The following is a 26,837-nucleotide window of genomic DNA, read 5'->3' as shown; positions in this document are numbered from 1 at the left end:
AAACAAAATCGGCCAGGTGTGGTGGCTCACACCTGTAATCCAAGCACTTTGGAGGCCAAGGCGGGTGGATCACCTGAGGTCGGGAGTTCAAGACCAGCCCGACCAACATGGTGAAACCCCGTCTTTAAAAAACAAAACAAAAACAAACCCTTGCTAGCGTCCAACTTTTCTTTTTTTTGTTATTGTTGTTTTTGAGACAGTCTTACTGTCACCCAGACTAGAGGGCAGTGGAGCATGTCGGCTCACTGCAACCTCCACCTCCTAGGCTCAAGTGATTCTCCTTTTGGGTAGCTGGGACTACAGGCATGCACTACCACTCCTGGCTAATTTTTTTGGTAGAGATGGGATTTCACCATGTTGGCCAGGCTGGTGATACACCACTTCAGCCTCCCAAAGTGCTGGGATTACAAGCCTCTGCCCCTGGCGAGCTTCAACTTTTCTTCCTCATCTCTCCTAGCCCTCATAGAATTGAAGAGAATTAGGGACTTGCTTGAGATTAAGTTTTGGTTTAAGAGAATGTTGTGGCTGGTTTGATCTTCAATTCAGACCACTAAAACTTTCTCCACGTCAGCATTAACGCTGTTTTCTTTTCTTTTCAGACGGAGTTTCACTCTTGTTATCCAGGCTAGAGTGCAATGGCCAGATCTCAGCTCACTGCAACCTCCACCTCCCAGGTTCAAGCAATTGTCCTGTCTCAGTCTCCCGAGTAGCTGGGATTACAGGCATGCACCACCATGCCCCACTATTTTTTATTTTTAGTAGAGATGAGATTTCACCATGTTGGCCAGGCTGGTTTCAAACTCCTGACCTCAGGTGATTCACCCACCTCGGCTTCCCAAAGTGCTGGGATTACAGGCGTGAGACACCGCACCTGGCTGGCTGTTTAGCTTTTTTAATCACTGGTGTGTTCCCTGGAGTACCACTTTTAATTTCCTTCAACAACTTTTCCTTTGTATTCACACAACTTGGCTGTTTGGTACAAGAGGCCTAGCTTTCAGGTTTTCAGCTTTTGATGTGCCTCCTTCACTAAGCTTAGTCATTTCCAGCTTTTGATATAAAGTGAGAGACATGAGACTCTTCCTTTCACTTGAACATTTAGGAGCCACTGTGGGGCTATTAATCGGTCTAATTTCAATATTGTTGCCTCTCAGGCTACAGGGAGGGCAGAGAGGGAGGAGAGAAACGGAACTGGCTGGTAGGTGGAGCAGTCAGACAGAACACTTCAGTTTGCTGTCTTACACCTGTGCGGTTCGTGGCGACCCAAAACAATTGCAGTACTAACATCAAATATCACAGATTATTGTAACGATATACCTAAAATAAGAAGTTTTAAATATAGGGATAATTACCAAAATGTGAGAGACAGGAAGAGAGCACATGCTTGGAAAAATAGTTGCTTGGTGCAGGGCTGCTTGCCACAAACTTTTATTTTGTAAAAACCACAATATCTGTGAAGTGCAATATAGTCAGGTATGGCTGTACTCAAGTCCCTCACATCATTCAACAAATATTTACGACACATCTACACAGCAGTTAAATCCGAACGGCCTCCCACAAAATAAAAACGTGCACCCATCTCCCACCGGGAGAAGGCTTCAAGGTTTGTTTACTGCGTTAGTCCCTGAGCGTTCAGTGGGGCAAGGTCGCCCATACACCAGCCCTTCCGCCCCCGGGCCACGCAGCCGGGAGGAGGAAACCCCTGATTTGGATCCGCGCACGCTAAGGAGCACCAGCCAGGAGCGCACGAGACGCCTGGAAGGATACGGTGCCCTGGGGCGGAGGACAAGTCTTGCAGACGCGGCGGGAGAGGATGGCGGGCTCCCGGCCCCATCCTGTGCCCTCCTGTCGCGCTTCCTCCATTCCCACACCACAGACCCGCAGATAGGCAGCATAACCTGCACTTCCAAGGGAGGAAGAGGGACTCCGACAGATTTCACCTGGCCCAGCTCGGACGGACGCGACGGAGCTCCTTGCCGGGCTCACAGCCGGAGAGGCCGAGCCCCTGAGAGGCTGGGGACATTCGGGCCAGGTCTCGTACCTGGGGAAGCCGAGCCCTCCGGCCTTACGCTGGAAGAAGTCCCGGCAGGAGCCCGCGGTCCAGGACCCGCTTCTTTACTCCCGCGCGACCCACGCCTACCTCAAGGCTTCGTGCGCCTCCGGACGCAGGCCTCGCGACTGGCCCGCCCCTGTCTCCACGGCGACGCAGCGCGCACGAGGACCGCCCCGCCCACGAGGACCGCCCCGCCCAGACCCCGGGGTTTGCGCAGCCTCAGTCGGGCCAGTGGCGCACCTCCCTCTGGTCGCTTTCCAGCGGCCGCACGGAGAGTCGTTTCCGACCAGCACCGCTCAGGGCTCCTTCCCTCCTTGGCTCGCTCGCTTCGCTCTGAGCTCAGCTTGCTGCTGCTCCTCTTAGACGGGAGGAGTGGGTGGTGTTCCGAAGCGAAACCCCGAGTTACGCCGCCAGCGGCCAAGCACGGAGGATAAGGTTCTAGCCGGGAGGCGGCTGCGGACAAAAGTCCCCTTCCCTCACTTCCGGGCTCGTGCGTGAGCCTCTCCGGCTGTTAGTTCACAGGGAGCGCAAGCCGGAACCGTGGATTAGGACCCGCCCATGCGTGGACCTAGCAGGTTGCTACAACGTGGACTTGGAGGGGAGAGGTACCATGGCCCCCGAATTAGAAATCCCAGGCTTATCTCTTTTTGTAACCCTTCCTTTTAAAATGTAATTAATAAACGCTCCTTTTTGTGAAATTTTTAAACTTGAGCCAATCCTAATCATCTTAAAAATAGGCGTGGGAGGGGTAAGTGGGACGTTTTGAAATACTTTTCTTTTAAAGCTCATGTCTTTTATTAACTTATAGTTACTTGTCTTCTGGTTTGTTGAAACAGTAAGTCTAACAATATTTGCCACAATGTCTGTCAAAGTGGCTTGCCGTAAACACTCCAGCACCATATTCATCAGAAGGGCACTCTCAACCAAGGCGACTAATTTTGCCATTCTCATCCCCTTTATAGTATTTCAGGACAGCCAGCTTAACCTTCTTTCTCTTGTGCGTATTCTTCTTGGGAGTGGTATAAGACTTCTTCCTTTTCTTAGCAGCACCACGAAGTCTCAACACAAGATGAAGAGTAGACTCCTTTTGAACATTGTAGTCAGACAAAGTACGTCCATCTTCCAGCTGCTTGCTAGCAAAGATCAGTCTTTGCTGATCAGGAGGAATTCCTTCCTCATCCTGGATTGTGGCCTTTACATTTTCTATCTTATCCGAGGGTTTGACCTCGAGGGTGATGGCCTTCCCCCTAAGGGTTTTCACGAAAATGCATTTTGGTGGCGGCTCCACTGCAGATGGCAGATGGGAAAGCTGAAATCCTTTTTTACTGTGTTTTGTAAAACATTTGGAAGCATATGAGATTCCTGGTGCAAAGACTAAAAGCTAGCAGTAGTCATTTAAATACTTGACTTTATGCTAAAAACATGAGGAAAATTGTTGGGTGTCTTGGGATTAGAATCACAGATAATTTGTATTTTTGCCCTATTTTCTAAATGCTAATTTTAGCAATTAAAACATTTACTTTTCATTAATTTATTTTTTGAGATGGATTCTCCTTCTGTCGTCTAGGCTGCAGTGCAGTAGTGCAACCTCGGTTCACTGCCACCTCCACCTCCCTGGTTCAAGCGATTCTCCTGCCTCAACCTCCCAGGCTAATTTTTGTATATTTTTTGGTAGAGATGGGTTTCACCATGTTGGCCAGGTGTGTCTCCACTCCTGACCTCAAGTGATCCACCTGCCTCAGCCTCCCTGTAATCCCTCCGAGGGATACAGCCATGAGCCACCACTCCTGGCCTTAATTAAAACATAATTTAAAAGGAGTTCTACTTTATTGGACACCAAAGCCAATGTTTTAGGGACAACTTTTATCTGAAGTTAATGTGGCCAAGTAGTTTTAAAATAATTTAGTAAGCTTCAAGGCTGTAATTAACAGTGTAACTAATATATATTTACTGTAAATTTGGCCTAAGTACTTTTATATAATTATGTAAATTTATATAAATTATGTATTTAGGATAAGTCAATAAGCATTCTTTCTAGATAATTTGAGCTAATTTCCTGATTCTTTTTTCCTGTCATGTGCATTTACCATCCTCAGCTTTGACAAATTTAGGAGGGACGAAAGGCAATTCCATTTGAGTTACAATGAAAATAATGAGTCTTGTCAGGAAAGATCAGAAGATAATAGTATATAGTAATATAATAATAGCTAGGACAGCTTAGAGGCTGGGCATGGTGGGTCACACCTGTAAAACACTTTGGAAGGCCAAGCCAGGAGAATCACCTGAGCCCAGTAGTTCAAGACCAGCCTGGGCAACATAGTGAGATGTCCATCTCTACAAAATATTAAAAAGTTGGTCAGAACTCCTGACCTCAGGTGGCTCGAGCCTGTAATCCCATCACTTTGGGAGGCCAAGGTGGGTGATCACTTGAGGTCAGGAGTTTGAGACCAGCCAGCCTGGCCAACATGGTGAAACCCCATCTCTACTACTAAAAATACAAAAATTAGCCAGGTGTGGAGGCACGAGCCTGTAATCCCAGCTACTCGGGAGGTAGGTGCAGTTGCAGTGAGCCAAGATCCTGTCACTGCACTCCAGCCTGGGTGACAGAGCAAGATTCTGTCTCAAAACAACAAAGAAAAAACTTGGAGCAAGAAAAACTGAGTAGGAAAAAGCCCATTTAGAGAGGTGCAATCCAGCCTTCTGTCATGAGGCTCCTGAAAGGTCATGGCCTGGCATTAAGCTGTCTCACAGGTGCTCTCAGAATTTCTGGGTTTTTAGTATTTTCTTTTTTTTTTTTTAATTTTTTACTTTCTTTTTTTTTAAAGACAGGGTTTCACCATGTTGGTCAGGCTGGTCTTGAACTCCTGACCTCAGGTGATCTGCCCGCCTTGGCCTCCAAAGTGCTTGGATTACAGGCGTGAGCCACCACGCCCGGCTAGTATTTTCTTTTCTTTTTGAGACAGAGTTTCACTCTTGTTGACCAGGCTGGAGTGCAATGACACGATCCCGACTCACTGCAACCTCCACCTCCTGAATTCAAGTGATTCTCCTGCCTCAGCCTCCCAAGTAGCTGGGATTACAGGCATGCGACACCATGCCCAGCTAATTTTGTATTTTTAGTAGAGATGGGCTTTCTCCATGTTGGTCATGCTGGTCTAGAACTCCTGACCTCAGGTGATCCTGCTGCCTTGGATTACAGGCATGCCACCATGCCCAGCCGGTTTCTAGAATTTTTCTTTTTTTTTTTTTAGATGGAGTCTCTCTTTTGTTGTCCAGGCTGGAGTGCAATGTCATAATCTCAGCTCACTGCAACCTCCACCTCCTAGGTTCAAGTGATTATCCTGTCTCAAGCCTCCCAAGCAGCTAGGATTACAGGCATGCACCACCTCACCCGGCTAATTTTGTATTTTTGGTAGAAACAGTTTCTCCATGTTGGTCAGGCTGGTCTCAAACTCCCAACCTCAGGTGATGTGCCCACCTTGGCCTCCCAACATGCAGGGATTACAGGCATAAGCCACTGTGCTGGCCAGTTTCTAGCATTTTCATTTGCTTCTCTATTGTTCTTGGACTGCTAATTTCCCTGACTGACTGAACCTTTGAGACTCCCTATGCCAAACTTTAGGCCAACAATTTGGATCTAAACCAAGATCTTACATGTATTTAGTAAAATTCTAGAATAATTTGTCTCTCAAAGAGCTTTCCCAAATGGACATTTGAAAATCGATAATTAGTTGCAGAAGGGGGCAGTTAGAATTACAAATTATCAGCCTGGCACAGTGGCTCACACTTGTAATCCCAGTACTTTGGGAGGCTGAGGCAGGCAGATCATGAGGTCAGGAGATCAAGACCATCCTGGCCAACATAGTGAAAGCCTGTCTCTACTAAAAAAAAATACAAAAAATTAGCTTGGTGTGGTGGTGTGCGCCTGTAATCCCAGCTACTCGGGAGGCTGAGGCAAAGGAATCGCTTGAACACAGGAGGTGGAGATTGCAGTGAGCCGAGATTGCGCCACTGCACTTCAGCCTGGTGACAGATCGAGACTGTCTCAAAAAAATAAAAATAAAAAAAATTAGCCGGGTGTAGTGGCAGGAGCCTGTGGTCCCAGCTACTTGAAAGGCTGAGGCTGGAGCAGTGAGCTATGATTGTGCCATTGCTCTCCATCCCCCCACCAAATAACATAACCAGAGCAGTGTTTTTAATGTTATCTTTAATTCCCTATGCAAGCCTGAAAAGTAGGTATACTTGCTATCCCTTTCTGAAAAATGAGGAAAGGGAGAGCCAGGTGGTGAAATGACTGGCTCAGGTTTCACACTAATTGGGCAGAGCCAGGATTTAACATCTTCAAAGAACGGGCCTTCTCCACTACTCCAGGGAGTCTCCAAGACACTAAAGGGGATTAGGTCTGTTTCCCGCAGCTTTAGGAAGAATTTGGATTTCAAAAACAGCTTGATTTTTAAAATCATAAAACACCCGCTGTATTATCATCTACAACGTGTCTCTGTATAGGCTTTAAAAAGCTTAGCAGTTTTATGGAGGTTATCTAAGGCTTTTTACCCACCTTATTCTGTTTGAGCTTAATTGCCCCATGAACAGGTTATCGTCTTCCCAATTTCACAGGAAAGAAAACTATGTATAAATAAAAAGACTAACTCTCCATAGCTTATAGGAGGTGACAGAGATGAGAATGCAAACTCAGGCCTGATTTGCAAATGTTTCCCTCTGCCTCTTGTCTGCAAAAAAATAGTTTGTAAGAAACACACTTTATTCAGTAATGCAAACGAAAAGAAAAAACGTTTTCTGTTGCCAAGATTCACAAGAAGGGAGCTGAGTTAGTGGTCACTCACTGTCCATCACCCTAATTTCACAAAGTTTCAACAAAGTAGGCCTCTTGGAAGAAGAAAGGTAGCCTTCACTGTCCTTTAACCAGGAAAACTGCGTTCTCCTTCACGACCACATATCTCTTCACACCAACCACTGCGCAGTACCACAGGGCAGAAACAGGTGCTTGTGGTATTCCTTATTCCTGTACTTGGGACTTCTTCCTCAGGACAGCAGTTACCGGCACTGCTAACATACTTGCATTTCTGTGGCCCCCTGTCAGCCTGAGTCGCCACAACGTGGTAAGCGCTTGACATTGCCGTCTCATTTCCCCAACTACACTCGCACTTCTCCCTTCCGTGCGAGTTAAGGACAGATTCAGATTACGGGAGTAAAGAACATTTCAGTATATTTGTCAGTCGCCTTTTTCTCTATCAAAGCCAATCGTGATAACTTTGCCTATTAATGAAGCAACCAGTACTCTCGCGTAAGCCTCACAGATTTATTGAGAAGCCACTTTAGAAGAAAGAAACTTAGGTAAGTCACCTTTGCCTAAGATCACGCCACCCGCAAAACAGCTGAGGTTCGAACCCCAACTGGGAAGGCTCGGAAGACCCCAATCTCCTAAATCAAATTCCCTCTGCCGAAGCCCGACGGTTCTCTGCCAGTGCGAACCCTGCAAACACAGCGGTGGTCGCGCCATAGGCTGCGGTAGCCGCCAGTCCAGGCCCATCTCGTCGCCGCCTCTCCGGGAGAGTGGCGTGCCACGGGTCTCTGGACCCAAGTGTCGCCCGCTCTGCCCTGCAGCGTGCGTGGGAACGTGGCGGCGGCTGCCTCCGGGCTGCCCACGGCGACCGCCTGTGCGCACGGGAATGACTTTTCGCTGTCCCCGCCGCGGCCTCCTCATCGCCGCCGCCGTCTCTTCGCCGCCAGGCCGGCGCAGGGCCAGGCGTCCCGGCAGCGCGCTGCGATGCTTCTTTTCCGCCCGGCACCGCTGCAGCCACCTCACATCCGGGCGCGCGGCGGGGAAGGCGGCGCCGGGACCCGGGTGCGTGGAGGGAGTTATTAAGGGGGAGGGGGGCCGAAGGGGAGGGGCGGAGGGCCGGGCTGCAGTTACGGCGGCTGAAGAGAGACAGCCCGAGCGGGTCGGGGTGGGGGCCCGAGAGCGAAGGCTGCGGGGAGCGGCGCTGGGACCGGCGCGGGCGGTGGGGTGGGGAGCGGCGGCCGACGCAAAGGGCCGCCGAGCGGCGGAGGCACCGAGTAAGGGCCGGAGGCAGCAGCGGCTGGATCCGGGGCACCGCGCCGGCGGTGCTCGCGGGTGTAGAAGGGGCGCGGGCGCACTGCTCCCGGGGTCGCGTGCGTGAGCGCGGGCAAGGGCGCGAGGCCCGCAGGGCGGCTGGCGGGTAGCGGGCGGGCGGACTTGGGGGGACCGAGCCTCCCGGCTGGGGAGGACTGCGGCGGGCCTGCGCCAGCTCCAGCTCGAAGCGTCCGGGCCGGGGGATTCGGCCTCCCCGCTCCCTCCGGCCGGCCTCCCCTCAGTGAGTACCGTCCCCGCCCTTCCTCTGAACGAGGCCTCTGGGCCCGGGCCTCCGTGAGGGGCTGGGGGTTGGGGGTCGCGGCCCCGGGAAGCCGAGTTTTGGAGCTGAAGCCGGTGCTCGCCCTTTCCTTGCCATCGGCGCCCCTGACATGGCCACAGGTGCGGCTGGCCGGGCGATCGGCGCTCGGGCCCGGTCCCTAGTCCCTGATCTCCGGATAACAAGGGGCAGCTGGCGCCGTCCATTGGCAAGTGACAGGCACTTTGCAACAGCCCGACTTCGCGAGTTTGCAGCCCAACCAGTTTGCTACCTGCCCCTGCTCCGGGAAATTTCCCCACCACTATCTTGAAAGATACCCCTGGGCGGCAGCGACTAATTTTGGTTTCTCTTTGTGTTGAAGCTGCTTACAGGTTATACCTTGACTTTGGCACCTTCTACTTTTTACCCTGTTAATGCTTAGAATACTAAAATAACTATCAGCGATTCTATTTCACAGTTCTAATTTATAGCATAATTTTGGGGTGAGCACTTGTTTTTATCACTAGCAGTTTTAAGAGATTAAAAAATTTCAAGTTCTTAAACAGCCAAGATTTCTGAAAACTTACTGTTCTGGGTGACAGTTTTGTGCTGATTTATCTTCCAGGTGCAGAGCATTGTAGACCAAGGAGCCATGGATAGGAGAAGTGTGGGTGAAACAGAAAATGGAGATGCTTTCCTTGACCTGAAGAAGCTGCCTGCCTCCAAATGCTCCCATCGCTATACAAAAGTAGGCTTTGTTACTAATGAAATACTGTTTCTTATAGGTGGGGAAGTTAGTAACATTGTATACCTATTTCATTCCTGTTATCTAAAGTGGACTAAATGTTAACTAAATTTAGTAGAGCAGTACTTTGAACATTTTTCTGCAAGTGCAGATACCAAGAGTTTAAGCTGGAATTTGCTTCCAGAGGCTTTTAGGTGAAGGGAATGTAGGCTCAGATTTTATATAAAATTTGCAGATGAGTATGCTTTGGCATGTAAGTTCTATAACAGCTATGTAATTGCTATGTTATTGATTTAGACACTGTACTATGAGAATTAAAGCTCTGGGAAGCGTCACAAAGTTAGTATCCTCTGTATTGATGTTTCCTTGAGAGGCAGACTTCCCATAGGAATGCTCTTGAGTGTGCTTCGCAGGAGTAACTGGATTTTTCATTTTTTTTTTTTTAACTTTCTATTACAAATTGTATATGGACTCAGAAAAGTAAAGCTTCAGTCATATTTCCCCTAGCTAAAAACTAGAGATGCTTATACTGCTTGTCCAGATAATTGCTTTTGGGAGGGGGAGGAAATCTATTTATTTGTTTTATTTTGAGATGGAGTCTTGCTCTGTTGCCCAGGCTGGAGTGCAGTGGCGTGATCTCGGCTCACTGCAACCTCTGCCTCCCAGGTTCAAGCGATTCTTCTGCCTCAGCCTCCTGAGTAGCTGGGATTACAGGAGCGTGCCACCATGCCCGACTAATTTTTGCATTTTTAGTAGAGGCGGGGTTTCACCATGTTGATCAGGCTGGTCTTGAGCTTTTGACCTTGTGACCCACCTGCCTTGGACTCCCAAAGTGCCGGGATTACAGGCATGAGCTACCATGCCCACCTGGAAGTCATATTTATTAAAGATCTTGCTTTAATACATGTCTTGTTGGCTACCGAATATTTCTGAAGAGGTTGACAGGACTTGAATTTTAAATTCATCTCTGGGTCCCTGAAATGTAACGGGCTGGATCACATAAAATTGCTCAACAGTGTTAAAGCAGTTGGGACCACTGATGACAACAAAGGTTATATCCTAGTTGGGTCCACAGCTATATATTTCCTTAGTACTTTTTTTGTTTTGTTTTATACACGACAGGGTCTCACCCTGTCACCCAGACTTGTGTGCAGTGATACAGTCGTGGCTCACTGCAGCCTGGACCTCCTGGGCTCAAGTGATCTCCCATCTCAGTCTCCTGAGTAGCTGGGACCACAGCACCACTACGCCCAGCCAAAATTTGTATTTTTTATAGACGTGGGGTTTCGCCATGTTGCCCAGGCACACTCCTGGGCTCAAGCAATCTGCCCACCTTGCCCTCCCAAAGTGTTGGGATTACAGGGTGAGCCACTGTGCCTGGCCTCAGTCATGGACATTACCATGGCTTATTGTCCCTAGCTTCCTGGAACACTGACTGGTTAATGCTTTAAAGCTAGGCCTTGTTTATATACTGGTGCACTGCTCTTACCTACTTGATGAACTATCAAAGGCTGTGAGATTAATATTCATTTTCAGCACTTAAGAAAACTGAACCATTATAAGGGAAGAAATGTTTTCAGGTGTAAAGGGTTCTTGGTTGATTGCTGTCTTAGGCATGAGAGCATGTGAGTTGATAGAAAACTTTTTCCTGCATTCAGATTTGGTCTTCCCAAATGTATTTTCTCTCAAACCTGAGAGTGAGTAGTGTTTCACAACTTAAATTCATTTCCTAAAATGTTGACAGGTGAATTCTGAATGGAGAAAAGCTATCAAATGAAGGGAAATTAAAATCTTCCAGTACTTTTTTTTTTTTTTTTGAGCCGGGGTTCGGCCCTCTCACCCAGGAGGGAGTGCAGTGGTGCACTGCAACCTCTGCTTCCCAGGTTCAACCGATTCTCCAGCCTCAGCCTCCCGAGTAGCTGGGACTACAGGCGCACACTGCCACATCCAGCTAATTTTTTTTTATTTTTGTATTTTTAGTAGAGACAGGGTTTCACTGTGTTGCTCAGGTGATCCCCGTGGCCTCGAAAAGTGCTGGGATTACAGGTGTGAGTCACCGTGCCCGGCCCCTTCCAGTACTTTTTGATTCTAACCGGTCTACTTGTGGAGTCCAGGCAGAGAGGCTTTTGAATCATTTTCACACACTGATCAGAGGTTAGCATGTATATTTCATCTTCGTTCATATTTCTGTCTTTATGCTTAAGTCATTTTTAGGAAGATACTTTTCTTTTTTTGGTGAGATGGCGATTCACCGTCTCCAGCACTGGAGTGCAGTGGCGCGATCTTGGCTCATTGCAACCTCTGCCTCCCAGGTTCATGTGATTCTCCTGCCTCAGCCTCCCAAATAGCTGAGATTACAGGCACCTGCCACCACGTCCAGCTAATTTTTTGTATTTTTAGTAAAGATAGGGTTTCACTATGTTGGCCAGGCTGGTCTCGAACTCATGACCTTGTGATCTGCCCACTTTGGCCTCCCGAAGTGCTGGGATTATAGGCGTGAGCCACCAGGCCCGGCCAGATATTTCTCTTTCTTAGGGTAGGACTTAAGTTTGTTTGCCGTAAAGATAAAGAACCTCAGTATTGTCCATTTTTGGCAGTCAGCCTCAGAATTCTGTCATATTTAAATGTGCCTTAAAGAACTGGTTAGAAACGTTTTTAGCTTAATGGCAGTGGAGCTTTTAAATCTACCAAATTACTTGCAAAAAGGTTTACTTTCTACTCTAAGAGGATTTAGTTAATGACAATTTTAGGATGGTGTTTAGGCAGTGTTAGGGGATACTGCTTTCATGTTTTTCAACACTCTAGTAATTTTATGTGGGCCTTAAGGGTAACGAAGTCTTTTTCCCTTTAAAGAAAGCTTGAAATGATTATGTATTCTTAGCACTATAATAAATATTATGTTAGTACCACAACTGGAATAACATTCAGACCGTCCTGCTTCCTTGTCTACATACTGAGATCAAACTACTGGAATAAATAGAGTTTAATGATGTTTCTGCCATTTCAAGTTTATGGGCTAGAAGGTCTGGAAGCAGTAGAGAGAAACAGTTCTCATTAGTGATTTTTTTTTCTTTTAATAGGTTGTGTATTCTGTGGAAACTTGTAGCTGTGTATGTTTATTTACAGGGTGAAAAAACACATAGGCAAGATAAGAGGGCCCTTTAACCTTTGACCCTTCTTAGTGTTCAGTTGCTTTCTGGGATGATGTTAATAGTTTGTTGTTCAGAATTTGAAGTTTTTGTTCTTCCCCCATGAGTAGAAGAAGTGTAGATGTTTTGCTTTTCAGGGTAACATGCCAGTTTCCTTTTGTGTTAAGAAATCCTTTAGTTGAGCCTGCTTCTCAAATGTTAATATGCCTGGGGGATCACCTTTAGGCCTTGGGAAAGCGAATTCTGAGTGATAAGTAGGGGTAGTCCTGAAGATTCTGCCTTTTTTTTTTTTTTTTTTTGAGATGAGTCTCGCTCTTGTTGCCCAGGCTAGAGTGCAATGGCACAATCTTGGCTCACTGCAACCTCAGCCACCTCCTGGGTTCAAGAGATTCTTCTGCCTCAGCCTCCCGAGTAGCAGGGATTACAGGCGCCCGCCACATACCTCGTTAATTTTTGTATTTTTAGTAGAGATGGGGTTTCACCATGTTGGCCAGGCTGGTCTCAAACTCCTGACCTCAAGCGATCCACCCACCTTAGCCTCCCAGGGTACCAGGATTACAGGTGTGAGCCACCGTGCCTGGCAGATTCTGCTTTTTAACTCACTCCCAGGTGGTGCACATGCTGCTGGTCCACTGACTATACTTTGAGTATCAAGGCTTTGGTCTTCCTTAGAAAGCTTAATAAGTGGTATTGGTGGTGTCAAGTAACTTAGATGCATAGTTACTCTTTAGGGTTCAGATGATGTTCATTGTGCTTCCAAGAATATCTTAGAACTCAAGTTAGTCACGTTGGATGCTTTCAGGCCTACTCCTGAACCTCAGTGTGGAATGGTTATCAGTGGGTTTATCATATGCACCTGTTACCCTGAGGGTCCAGAGCCCCTAAGTTATAAATGCTGGTCTGTTTTCTAGGCCAGGTTCCTAAGACCAAAAGCTATGTTTTTGTAATCTAAGTATGCATTTTTAAAGTGACTGGATCATGAAGGACTTTTATAAGTTATAGAATGGGATCTCACCTGAAAGTTGTGGTTTAAAAGTGGTTTAAACAGTGGTTCTCAAAGTGTGGTACCTGAACTAGCATTAGCATCATCTGGTAACTTGTTAGAATTACAAATCTCAGGCCTCTCCTCAGTGGTATTAAAGGAGAAACATGGGGAGTAGAGGTTAACCATCTGCATTTGACAAGCTCTTCAGGGGATTCTGACTCTGGTTCAAGTTTGAAAACCAATGGCTTAAGAAATAATCAACTCCTGGCTGGGTGTGGTGGCTCACACTTGCAATCCTAGCAGTTTAGGAGACTGAGGTGGGAGGATTGCTTGAACACAGGAGTTCAAGACCAGCCTGGGCAGGATGACAAGACCCTGCCTCTACAAAAAAAAATGTAAAAATTAGCTGGGAGGCCGGGCGCGGTGGCTCAAGCCTGTACTCCCAGCACTTTGGGAGGCCGAGGCGGGTGGATCACGAGGTCAAGAGATCGAGACCATCCTGGTCAACATGGTGAAACCCCGTCTCTACTAAAAATACAAAAAATTAGCTGGGCATGGTGGCGCGTGTCTGTAGTCTCAGCTACTCAGGAGGCTGAGGCAGGAGAATTGCCTGAACCCAGGAGGCGGAGGTTGCGGTGAGCCGAGATCGCGCCATTGCACTCCAGCCTGGGTAACAAGAGCGAAACTCTGTCTCAAAAAAAAAAAAAAAATTAGCTGGGAATGGTGGCATATGCCTGTAGTCTCAGCTACTCAGAGGCCCTGGACAGGGGACTAAGGTGAGAGAGTCGTTTGAGGCTGCAGTGAGCCGTCATTGCGCCACTGCACTACAGCCTGGGCAACAAAGAGAGACACTGTCTCAAAAGAAAACAAAAATCCTCTCCTGGCAGTGGTGCTTATTTAACTTTTTCTTCATAACAGGCCCTTGTTGACCAGTTTTTGAGGAATATAGTATCTGCTGTTCTGTTAGTGATGCCATTTTCTGCTTGAAATACATAATAGAAATGTTTTAGGCCATCCCACTACTGAGATCCATGTTTTTTCTTCAAGTGAATAATTTTTTTTTTTCCTAGACGGAGTCTCACTCTGTTGCCCAGGCTGGAGTGTAGTGTTGCAATCTTGGCTTCCTACAACCTCTGCCTCCCAGGTTCAAGCAATTCTCCTGCCTCAGCCTCCTGAGTAGCTGGGATTAAGGCACATGCCACAGTATCCAGCTAATTTTTGTATTTTTAGTAGAAACGGGGCTTTACCATGTTGGCAAGATTGGTCTCAAACTCCTGACCTCAGGTCATCCGCTTGCCTCCACTTGCCTAAGTGCTGGGATTACAGGTATGAGCCACTGCTCCTGGCCAGATAGACCAATCTCATAGAGGATACATACGTTATACTGTTCTTCCTTTGCTCCTGTATTCTGCCACTGATTCCTTATTAAATGACTGTCACCTGCCAGTTGGACAAGGAATAAAAGCAGAGACATTCCGAACATTCAACTTGATGCTGACCAGTGCTAAACATACATGTTAAAGGTAAAAGTGGGTATTGAATTATCTTAGTTTAAGTTCATTTGGAATTTTTTTTTTTTTTATGAGACAGGCTCTTACAGTGTTATCCAGGCTGGAGTGCAGTGGTACACTTAACTCACTGCAGCCTCGCCTTCAAGTGCTGCTTCTACCTCAGCCTCCTGAGTAGCTAGGACTACAGGTGTGTGCCACCACACATGACTAATTTTTTCATTTCTTTGTAGAGATAGGATCTCATTATGTTGCCCAGGCTGTTCTCCAACTCCTGACCTCAAGCAATCTTCCTGCCTCAGCCTTCTGAAGTGCTAGAATTACAGGTGCAAGCCACTGCATCCGGGCCTGTGTAGACTCTTCGTAACCTTGCTAGTTACAAAGTGGCATTCTGTACTCATTAGTGTCTCTAGGGATCTTTAAGGGAGACCACCCTAATTTGTGGCTAATAGGCCAATTGGTCATAGCAGTCAGTACATCCGTGTTTGTCTTTCCTTTAAAACCATCAGGAAAATAGACAAGCAGTTGAAGTGACTGACTGGAGTAATCCTAGCCTTCTTGGATATAATCAGAAGACTTGAAGCCAACCCCCAGAGAAAAGAGTAACTGTGATTTAAATCCTAGGTTAAAACAGAAATCAGGTGGTCAATTTTTCCTGTACAAAAATCTTGTTTGATAACTATAAATGTGTCTTTCATAAACTGAGTAGTAACAGGTGACATTTCTGTGATAAATTGAGCTATATACTTCTTAAGGTAATACAAAAATAAGGATACCTATTTATGTTGGAGAAGGTAGAATTATGGTATCAAAAATCATCGGGAGGACAAGGTGGGAAGACAAATTGAGCTCGGGAGTTCATGACCAGACTGGCAACATATAAGACCGCATCTCTTTAAATAAATAAATAAATAGCTGTGCGGGGGTGGTGTGCACCAGTGGTCCCAGATACTCAAGAGGCTAAGGTGGGAGGATCACTTGAGCTTGGGAAGTTGAGATTGCAGTGAGCTATAATTGCACCATTGCATCCCAACCTGGACAAAAAAGTGAGACTCCATCTCAAAAAAAATCATGATTTAATCTTAATGTGTCAACTGTCCAGAAAACCTAGCTCACTGGAAGTTCTTAAAGTGGGCTGACTGGGGACTGGCTGGTAGGACCATAGAGAACAGCTTCTGACTGCTCTTTCCTACCCATTCCTTTGTTGTTGTTGAGACAGAGTCTTGCTTTGTTGCCCAGGACAGAATGCAGTAGCGTGATCTCGGCTCACTGCAACTTCTGCCTCCTGGGTTCAAGCGATTCTCCTGCCTCAGTCTTCTGAGTAGTTGGGATGACAGGCATGTGCCACCACGCCCAGCTAATTATTTTTAGTAGAGACAGGGTTTCGCCTTGTTGGCCAGGCTGGTCTGAAACTCCTGACCTCAAGTGATCTGCCCACCTTGGTATCCCAAAGTGCTGGGATTACGGGCGTGAGCCACTGTGCCTGGCCCCTGCCTGTTCCTTTTTTGTTTTTGTTTTTGTTTTTTGAGACAGAGTCTCACTCTGTCGCCCAGGCTGGAGTGCAGTGGCGTGATCTCGGCTCACTGCAACTTCTGCCTCCTGGGTTCAAGTGATTCTCCTGCCTCAGCCTCCTGAGTAGCTGGGACAACAGACGTGTGCCACCACACCTGACTAATTTTTGTATTTTTAGTAGAGGCGGGGTTTCATCATATTGGCCAGGCTGGTCTCAAACTCCTGACCTTGTGATCTGCCTGCCTCAGCCTCCCAAAATGCTGAGATTACAGGCGTGAGCTACCATGCCCCGCCTTTTTTGAGACAGAGTTTCACTCTTGCTGCCCAGACTGGAATGCAGTGATGCAATCTCGGCTCACTGCAACCTCTGCCTCCTGAGTTCAAGCAGTTCTCCTGCCTCAGACTCCCTAGTAGCTGGGATTACAGGCATGTGCCACCATGCCTGGCTAACTTTTTATAATTTTTTTTTTCTTTAACTCTCTTTTTTGTCTCGATTGAGTTATGACTTTTTGTATTTTTGATAGAGACAGGGTTTCACCATGTTGGTCAAGCTGGTCTCGGACTCCTGACCTCAGGTGATCTGACCGCCTTGGCCTCCCAAAGTGCTGGGATTACAGGCCTGAGCCACCACACCCAGCTGTCATATAAATTCTCGTACTAGAAGAAAGTCTTTGCATCAAATCAGCGAATGTTAGATGCTTGGGTGAGTCCAGGTGTCACGTCCTGTGTATCAACTCTGTATGATGTGATTTGAATCCTGATGTACGGATAAGAAGTATTCTAAATACTTTTAGCCATTAACTTCACCAATGGTGGACGATGGACTGTATCCCAAATGCTTCTGTATTGTTAGTTCCCTATTGCCCTGGATGCCAGCTATGGATTTTATTGCCCTGTTTTGATCTATTTTTACAACTTTCTAATCTTTATCAGAAGAATTATGACTCTAGAATGAAGCATCAGGTCAGTTCAGCAACCATGTGAGAGCCTGATGAGCCAGGCCCAATACTCGTAGGCTCGTGAAAGGGACTGGGAAAGGTCAAAGATGGACCCAACCTAATCACTGTTCTTGGAATATTTGCTTTTTTTAGGAAGAGCCAGGCACACATAGGTGGAATACTGGGTCACTTCTAGAGTGCTTTGACTATTAACAGTGAAATAAGCTATTGATTTAAAAAAATTCACTTAATTATAAAACATTGAGCTTTTTACTCTTGTGAATTAACCTCAGCTCACAAAGGCAAGGAATATTTCCCTTTTAATCCCCCTTCCATAAATGTGACTTACATGAAATTCTGCATAATGTCAGAATGTCCATCAGAATGCATGGTTGCTTCTGCATAGGATTCCTGCAGAAATAAATGGATGAGGATTTTAACCATTGTTCTTTTAAGCTTTTATTGAGATTCATTTGCTTTCTGCTTTAATACTGATCACCAAAAGTGGTTGTTCATACCAGTAATTCCCCAGTAGGTTGTTTTGGGAGACTTGACACGTTTTCTTTAAGGAAGGCTGCTGCAACTAAGAAAATATGTTTATACTTCCTTGGGTGTGTGGCTCTTGGGCAATTAGCAGCTTGTTCTTGCCTAGTCAGGTTTTAGTAACCGGTGCAAAAAGTGAGGTCTCAGGGACCAGGCACAGTGGCTCACACCTGTAATCCCAGCACTGTGAGAGGCGGAGATGGGCAGATCACCTGAAGTCGGGAGTTCAAGACCAGCTTGACCAACATGGTGAAACCCTGTCTTTACTAAAAATACAAAATTAGCCGGGCATGGTGGCACATGCCTGTAATCCTAGCTACTTGGAAGGCTGAGGCAGGAGAATCACTTGAACCCAGGAGGGGGAGATGGCAGTGAGCCAAGATGACGCCATTGCACCACAGCCTAGGCATCAAGAGCGAAACTCCGTCTCAAAAAAACTAAAGTGAGGTTTCATTTATTAACTCTTATATTCTCTAGATGATCTTAATGAATTTATTCATGATCAATAATTTTCCCATAGGCTTTTAAGACTCTCCAGGTTAGGCACAGTGGCTCACACATGTATTCCCAGCACTTTGGAAGGCTGAGGTAGAATGATCGCTTGAGCCCAGGAGTTCAAAACCAGCTTGGGCAACACAGCAAGACCCCATCTCTACAAAAATTTTAAAAAATTAGCTGGGTGCAGTGGCATGCGCCTGTAGTCTCAGCTACTTGGGAGGCTGAGACAAGAAAGATAGCTTGAGTCCAGGAGTTTGAGGCTGCAGTGAACTATGATCGTGCCACTGCACTCCAGCGTAGGTGAGAGTGAGACCCTGTCTCAAAAAAAAAAAAAAAAAAATCTCAAAGGATATATTTTAAAACTCTCCAGAAGGGTAATATCACATCATTTCTTGAAATACTCATAAGAAGGAGGCACTACTAGTTAGAGTGGGCACTTCCCAAGTATTCTTCTTTAGCCATAGTTGAATGTTTTCTTTGACAATATCCCAAAGGGGTGTTCTTCGAATAACGTTAAGGGCTTTTGATGAGATGGCAACTTAAAGTACACTTTCCTTGGCCAGGCACAGTGGCTCACGCCTGTAATCCTAACACTTAGGAAATCAAGGCAAGCGCATTAACTGAGCTTGGGAGTTTGAGACTAGCCTGGCCGACATGGTGAAACCCCATCTCTACTAAAATACAAAGAAAAAAATTGCTGGGCATGGCGGCATGCACCTGTAATCCCAGCTACTCTAGAGACTGAGGCAGGAGAATTGCTTGAACCCTGGAGGTGGAGGTTGCAGTGAGCCGAGATCATGCCATTGCACTCCAGCCTGGGTGACAGAGTGAGACTCTGTCTCCAAAAAAAGAAAATAAACACTTCTTTTGAGAGACTGGAAGAGTTGTGGGGGCAGGGACAAGATCATCCGCCTATGTGGGGCAGTGAACCTGGCACACAGGATATGTTATGTGGACAGTTATAAAGAGAGCAAACTGTATGTATTTATTTATTTTTGAGACAGAGCCTTGCTCTATCCCCCAGTCTGGAGTGCAGTATCAGTTAACTCACTACAACCTCCGTCTCCAGGTTCAAGTGATTCTCCTGCCTCAGCCTCCTGAGTAGCTGGAACTACAGATACATGCCACCATGCCCAGCTAATTTTTTGTATTTTTACTAGAGATGGGGTTTCACCATGTAAGCCAGGATGGTCTAGATCTCCTGACCTCATGATCTGTCTGCCTCAGCCTACCAAAGTGCTGGGATTGCAGGCGTGGGCCACTGCATCTGGCCAATTTTTTTTTATTTTTAGTAGAGACAGGGTTTTGCTGTATTGGCTCTGCTGGTCTCAAACTCCTGACCTCAAATAATATACCAACCGGCGTTTTTTCTTTTTTTTTTTTTTTTTTTTTTTTTTTGAGACCAGTCTGTTACCCAGGCTGGAGTGCAGTGGTACAATTATAGCTCACTGAAGCCTGGATCTTATGGCCTCAAATGTTCCTCTCACATAAGCTTACCAAGTAGCCTTGACAAGAGGCATGCCACCATGCCCTACTTTCTTTTTTTTTTTTTTTTTTTTTTTTTTTGGGAGACAGGGTCTTGTTCTTTTGCCCAGGCTGGAGTGCAGTGGTGCAGCCTTGGCTCACTGCAAACCTCTGCTTCTGGGTTCAAGCGATTCTTGTACCTCAGCCTCCCAAGTAGCTGGGACTTATAGGTGTGCACCCCCAGCACCTGGCTAATTTTTTGTTTGAGACAGAATCTTACTCACTTGCCCAGGCTGGAGTACAGTGGTGTGATTTCGGCTCACTACAACCTCCGCCTCCCAGGCTAAGGTGATTCTCCTGCCTCAGCCTTCCAAGTAGCTGGGATTACAGGCATGCCAGGCTGTAAACTCCTGACTTTAAATGATCCACCTGCCTTGGCCTCCCAAAGTGCTGTGATTACAGATGTGAGCCACCATGCCTGGCCCACATTTCTTATCTTTAATATCCTTTTTGTGTTCCAGGATTCTATCCAGGTACCATATTACATTTAGTTATCATCTCCCTTTAGGCTCCTATTTTCCTTTTTTTTTTCTTTTTTTTTTTTTTTGAGAGGGAGTTTCGCTCTTGTTACCCAGGCTCGAGTGTAATGGCGTGATCTTGGCTTACCACAACCTCCGCCTCCTGGGTTCAGGCAATTCTCCTGCCTCAGCCTCCTGAGTAGCTGGGATTACAGGCATGTGTCACCATGCCCAGCTAATTTTTTGTATTTTTAGTAGAGACGGGATTTCACCATGTTGACCAGGATGGTCTCGATCTCTTGACCTCGTGATCCACCCGCCTCGTCCTCCCAAAGTGCTAGGATTACAGGTGTGAGCCACCGCGCCCAGCTTTTCCTTTTTTTTTTTTTGAGACAGAGTCTTACTCTGTTGCCAGGCACCAGGCTGGAGTGCAGCGGTGCAATCTCGGCTCACTACAACCTCTGCCTCCCAGGTTCAAGCAATTCTCCTGCCTCAGCCTCCCAAGTAGCCGGTACTACAGGCATGCGCCACCGTGCCCAGCTAATTTTTGTAGTTTTTAGTAGAGAAGGGGATTTCACCATGTTGGCCAGGATGGTCTCAGTCTCTTGACCTCGTGATCCCCCTGCCTCGGCCTCTTAAAGAAGTGCTGGGATTACAGGTGTGAGCCACGGTGCCTGGCCTACTATTTTCCTTTTCTTAAGACTTGACCAGGCGCAGTGGCTCACGCCTGTAATCCAGCACTTTGGGAGGCTGAGGTGGGCAGATCATTTGAGGTCAGGAGTTTGAGAATAGCCTGACCAACATGGAGGAACCCTGTGTCTACTAAAAATAATACAAAATTAGTTGGCCGTGGTGGCACACACCTGTAATCCCAGCTACTCAGGAGGCTGAGGCTGGAGAATCGCTTGAACCCAGGAGGTGGAGGTTGCAGTGAGCCGAGATAACGCCATTGCACTCCAGCCTGGGCAACAAGAGGGAAACTCCATCTCAAGGAAAAAAAAAAAAAAACTGCCCTTTATTTTTGATTCCCCACCAATGGAACCAAAATTAGGCTTTTCTAGATGTTTTGTGGTTGTGTTAGTGTTAACTTTTCCCAGGTGACTCCTAAATAAATAGGTAAAATTATTACAGAGTTCAGCAAACAGCTGCAGTAGTAATAGAGAACACCTATCACTTGGGATCGCTATTACCTTTGGAGTAAAAGTTTCAAACAAAACACCACTTAGAAACTTTTGTACATTGAGAGTTTGCACATTTAAGTGTGAAAGATTTTCCTTGATTTAATAGTATGTTTGGGTTCTTACTTTAGTGTCTGCATGGGGTAGTAAAGGAATATGTGATTTTGTTTTTTTGTTTTTGAGACAGAGTCTCAGTCTGTCGCTGAAGCTGGAGTATAGTGGCGCAGTCTTAGCTCACTGCAACCTCAACCTCCGGGTTCAAGTGATTCTCCTGCCTCAGCCTCCCGAGTACCTGAGATTACATGCACCTGCCACCATGCCTGGCTAACTTTTTTTTTTATTTTTATTTTTAGTAGAGATGGAGTTTCACTGTGTTGGCCAGTCTGGTCTCAAACTCCTGCCCTCATGATCTGCCCACCTCAGCATCCCAAAGTGCTGAAATTACAGGCGTGAGCCATCGCGCCCAGCGTGATAATCTTTAGTTACTTCTAAGGGTAAAAAATTGCTTTGCAGTGGTTTTTCCTGTAGCATTATGTGTGAGAACTTCCTATATTGCAAGGTCCTTCCTGTTTCTACTAGAAAAATTTTAAGCCCTTTTGTCCTTAGGATTTCTGTGCTGTAGTAATACCTGATATCTTCATAACTTACTATTGCTCCATCCTCCCTGCACCCCTCCCCCAGCTCCAAAGTTGTGCTAACCCCACAGATCTGACACCATGTTTGCCCTGCATATTTCCCTGGACTCTCCTGTGGTTTGTTGTTGTTAATTTATTTGTTTGTTTCTTTGAGACAGGGTCTCACTCTGTCACACCCAGGATGGAGTACAGTGGTGCAGTCACTACAGCCTCAACCTCAAGTGACCATCCCACCTCAGCCTCCTGAGTAGCGAGGACCACACTCGATGAATTTTTACATTGTTTTGTAGAGACAGGGTCTCCTTATATTGCCCAGAGTGGTCTTGAACTCCTGGACTCAAGCAATCCTCCTGCGTTAGCCTACCAAAGTTCTAGGAGTACAGGTGTGAGCCATTGCATCTGACTGACTCCCATCTTACTGGTGATTTATAGGTTGTATGTCAGTACTTGGACAATTTTTTTTCAGAGTTTTGAACAGCCTCTAGATATTTCCTTATATTGGAATTCTGTTTATCTTAAGTGTTCTGAATTTTCCTTGGTATTTCTATCCAGTTATAAGAGTGAATTCATAAATAAATCCTAAGTAAATGCAAATGCCTGATTGATATCCTGGTCTTAAAACTAAAATATCATCTAGTCCTAAGGCGTTTTGTTGTCCTGAGGAGAATATTTAGATGCCTCAGTTTTCTGTAAACACTGAGAGAATTCATAGTATGCTATGCCCAGTGATTCTTGTGGGCTGAGTAAGCAAATCTGTCCCTCCATCCTCACCCCAAGGAATTGGTGATCTGAGAAGCAGTGCCCATTCTCATATTGCAAGGCCCAGGATGGGAGTGTTGCCAAAGTCATGGCGTAGGGGCATGTGCTGTTTTTGCAAGGCAGTTGCTGCATTTTACTGGTACTGAAAGTTTCAGAATTGCTTTTTTTTTTTTTTTACTTTATTAGGAAAATATTTCAAAGTATACCAAAAGGAGGCAATAGCTTATATGTATATGGGTAGATTGTGCTTGTGTGTGTGTGTGTGTGTGTGTGTTTAGGTAAGTGCATATATTTCCTAGCTCTACTGAAAGGGCCTTCAAGTTGGCCAGGTGCAGTGGCTCATGCCTGTAATCCCAGCACTTTGGGAGGCTGAGGCGTGCGGATCACGAGGTCAGGAGATGAAGACCATCCTGGCTAACACCGTGAAACCCCATCTCTACTAAAACAATACAGAAAATCAGTCAGGCGTGGTGGCATGCACCTGTAGTCCCAGCTACTTGGGAGGCTGAGGCAGGAGAATAGCTTGAACCCAGGAGGCGGAGGTCGCAGTGAGCTGAGATCGTACCACTGCACTCCAGCCTGGGTAACAGAGTGAGTCTCTGTCTAAAAACAAAAAAAAAAGGTGGGGGTGGCCTTCAAGCAAATAAGGATACCTAGTTCCCAGACCTTGATGTTTTATGCCATTTCCCCCCTTAAACTAGGATTTCTCAGAAATAGCTGATTCCAGGGATGAGACAGGATGCATACAAGATAAGCCACAATGTACAGCAGTCTTAAAAAAAAATAAAGCCGAGCGCGGTGGCTCAAGCCTGTAATCTCAGCACTTTGGGAGGCCAAGGCGGGTGGACCACGAGGTCAAGAGATCGAGACCATCCTGGTCAACATGGTGAAACCCCGTCTCTACTAAAAATACAAAACATTAGCTGGGCATGGTGGCGCGTGCCTGTAATCCCAGCTACTCAAGAGGTTGAGGCAGGAGAATTGCCTGAACCCAGGAGGCGGAGGTTGCGGTGAGCCGAGATTGCGCCATTGCACTCCAGCCTGGGTAACAAGAGTGAAACTCCGTCTCAAAAAATAATAATAATAAAATAAAATCAGGGCGTTGAAAAAGACACATGGGCAGGTTTGAAGAGGCGCCCACTGGCAGAATCTGGGACAATTTAAGCACCAAATAATTAAGGATATTAATGAGTTATAGACCAACAGACAACAGGAAAAACAGGAGTCTGTGAGTCCATACCAATAATAAATAGGTATATAAACAGGGAAAAAGAGGACTTACCTTTACAGTATGCTGCCCAATGCTGGCTGGTAAATAGGGAGAGAAGGCTAGAGTGAGAAAATGAAGCGTGGTTTTTGTCATAATCATTAATGGATGCTAACTTTAGGGGAAAACTGAAGACCAAGATATTTGGATGATTTTAAAGTGTCTCTCCACAGATTGCATGCTAAATGCAATTGGGAAAGCGGTAACTAAATACTAGAGAAACTAGAGAACACCTTGACCAAATGATCAAAATTAGCATCACAGATAAAAGACAGATGAACATCATGGGCATCTAGGGGCAATGGTCTGAGAAGGACACACCACCTCTTCAGTTAGTATTCTGCTCCATGGATATTTAGTCTAACCATGAGAAAACATGGGACCAACCCAAAATGAATAATGTCTTTTTACAAAAGGGGACGGTTTTCTCTGAAAATGTCAATATCTTAATAGACAAAAGTTGTAGAAGTGTTCTAGATTAAAGGAGACCAAAGAGATATGACAACCAAATATCTGATTCTAGATTGGATCCTGTGTTGGAAGGGGAAGATCAATATAAAGGTCATTATTGGGTCAATTGACAAAACTGGAATTGAGAGGGTAGATTAGATAAAAGTATTATTGATAACTAGTTATTTAAAAAAAAAAATGGCAGTTCTTCTCAACCTGGGTCTGCAGAAGTTAAGTCCTTATGCCCTGAGGCATCCATCGTAAGTGAGAGATTAGCTTCTCTAATACATTGGTAATGATACCAGCTAAGTACATCCTTGAGAAAATAGGAAAAGAGTCACTCAGATCATTTACTGTAGGGCCACATTCTCTCATGGAGCTGGATAACAGGCTGTAAAAGAATATCTTCATTCTTAAGAACTAGCCACTGAAGTATTTAGAAGTAAGGGATCATGACTTACGCAGTTTACTCTTGAGTAAGTTAAAAAAAAAAAAAAAAGCTCACTCGTGGAAGTCAAAAAACTTGGCTTCATGGAGGTGGAGAATAGAATGATAGATAACAAAGTCAGGGAAAGGTGTGTAGGTAGGATGGCAGGATAAAAAGAGTATTATGAGTATATATATGAAGTTGAAGAAGGAATAAGTTCTAATGTTTGATAGCAGAGTAGGGTGGTTATGGCTAACAAGTGCATATTTCAAAATAGCTGGAAGAGAGGACTTTAAATGTTTTCAACACATGGACAAATACTGAGGTAATGGATACCCCAGATATCCTGACTTGATCATTACACAGTTTATATATGTAACAAAATACCACATGAGGTATACTCCATAAATAAATACAAATATTTGTATCAATTTTTTTTAAATTCTGCAAAAGAGTAAAAATAGGGAGAGATGTTAATAGGCAAATCTGGGTACATAGTTTATGAATTTTTTTGTGTGTGTTTTTTTTTAGTGTTGCAACATTACATTTTTTAAAAAATTATCCTCTGCTGGGCCTGGTGGCTCATGCCTATAATCCCAGCACTTTGGGAGGCAGAGGAGAGCAGATCACCTGAGGTCAGGAGTTGGAGACCAGCTGGCAAACATAATGAAACCTTGTATCTACTGAAAACACAAAAATTAGCTGAGTGTAGTGGCAGGCACCTGTAAGCCTGGCTACTTGGGAGGCTGAGGCAAAAGACTCACTTGAACCCAGGAGGAGGAGGTTGCTGTGGGCCGAGATCATACCACTGCATTCCATCCTAAGCTACAGAGTAAGCCACTGTCTCAAAAAAAAAAAAAAAAAAAAATTTATCCCCTTGTAAATGGTCATCTAATGCATTTAAAATTGGTAAGATTAGGCAGAGGTTTTACCTAAGATGGAAGTTTCCATGCTTTAGTGAGCATTCAGTGTTATGGAAGGTAACAATGTTACTCATAGCAATTATGAGAGAATGTGTTTTAGCAAGAAACTGATCACTTTATTATTCTGCCTGAACTTATAAGAACCTTGATCTTACTCCAGTCTTTCTGAAATAAGGCAAGATATAAATAGGAATTGTATGAAGTGTTTAAGGTAGACACTTAGAATCATTCAGAACAGAAATAAGTTGAAAGTGTGTGGCTAAGAAATGTAATTCAAGATTACCATTTGATTTCTCTTTTTAGGAAGAACTCTTGGATATAAAAGAACTCCCCCATTCCAAACAGAGGCCTTCGTGCCTTTCTGAAAAATATGACAGGTATGTGTCATTCTAGTCATTAACTTCTTCTAGTCAATAACTCTTTGTTATTCCAAACTTGGTAAATTAAGAATTGTATTGTTTTGAAGTTTTCTGGTAGAATTATGAGTGGAGGAGGGATTTCAACAGGTAATAAGATGGGTTTCAACTACCGAGGAATGGAACTAAAACAAGGAAATACCTGGTCAGAGTCACATAGAAAGCAGGTTAAAGACCTGAACCCAGGAGTCCTTACCAGGGTCTTGTTTCTCTACCAGTGGTTTTTTGCACTGTACTTAGACGGTACCTGCCTCAGGTATGCTTGCTGCTCAGGAGAGCTGTTACTTCTTTCTTTGCATTCCCACCAACAAAACTATTGAGCTGTTCAGATTAGCTTTATTGCATCCTAGTTTCCCTCAGAAGAAGGAGGCTGTGGTTTGGGGAGACTATAGCTAATAATGGTCTGAAAATCTCCTAGAATAATCCTATATTAGACAATTTATGGTCACTTTAGTCATTTCTTTTTTTTTTTTTTTTTGAGACGGAGTTTCACTCTTGTTA

At 45.5% G+C, this 26,837-nt stretch overlaps 1 protein-coding gene and 1 pseudogene across 10 annotated transcripts in view; one reads left to right on the top strand and one right to left on the bottom strand.

Moving 5' to 3' along the window:
- Nucleotides 1-2,858: 2,858 nt before the first annotated feature.
- On the bottom strand, nucleotides 2,859-7,775 carry LOC116535503 (annotated as a pseudogene). Its single transcript, XR_004262231.1, has 2 exons — nucleotides 7,524-7,775; nucleotides 2,859-3,431 (listed from the first exon to the last, which is right to left on the bottom strand). The product of XR_004262231.1 is annotated as a ubiquitin-40S ribosomal protein S27a pseudogene (transcript).
- EIF4ENIF1 (eukaryotic translation initiation factor 4E nuclear import factor 1) overlaps nucleotides 7,034-26,837 on the top strand; it is a 55,351-nt gene continuing 35,547 nt past the window's right edge. For 5 of the 9 annotated variants that reach the window (XM_032256567.1, XM_032256576.1, XM_032256571.1 and 2 more), the window contains exons 1-3: nucleotides 7,034-7,916; nucleotides 9,047-9,169; nucleotides 26,224-26,297. In XM_032256567.1, the coding sequence (XP_032112458.1) occupies nucleotides 7,839-7,916; nucleotides 9,047-9,169; nucleotides 26,224-26,297 (275 nt within the window). In that variant the 5' untranslated portion in view covers nucleotides 7,034-7,838. Of the gene's footprint in view, nucleotides 7,917-7,938; nucleotides 8,129-8,214; nucleotides 8,407-9,046; nucleotides 9,170-26,223; nucleotides 26,298-26,837 lie in introns of those variants that run through there. The other 4 variants (XM_032256573.1, XM_032256575.1, XM_032256572.1 and 1 more) reach the window with 3 other exon arrangements.

This window comes from Sapajus apella, unplaced genomic scaffold, assembly GCF_009761245.1.
Source record: "Sapajus apella isolate SASKATOON/1434 unplaced genomic scaffold, GSC_monkey_1.0 scaffold95, whole genome shotgun sequence".
In the NCBI taxonomy this organism is placed as follows: Eukaryota; Metazoa; Chordata; class Mammalia; order Primates; family Cebidae; genus Sapajus; species Sapajus apella.
The sequence above is the reverse complement of the archived record's forward strand: the minus strand, read 5'-3'. Positions and strand labels throughout refer to the sequence as shown.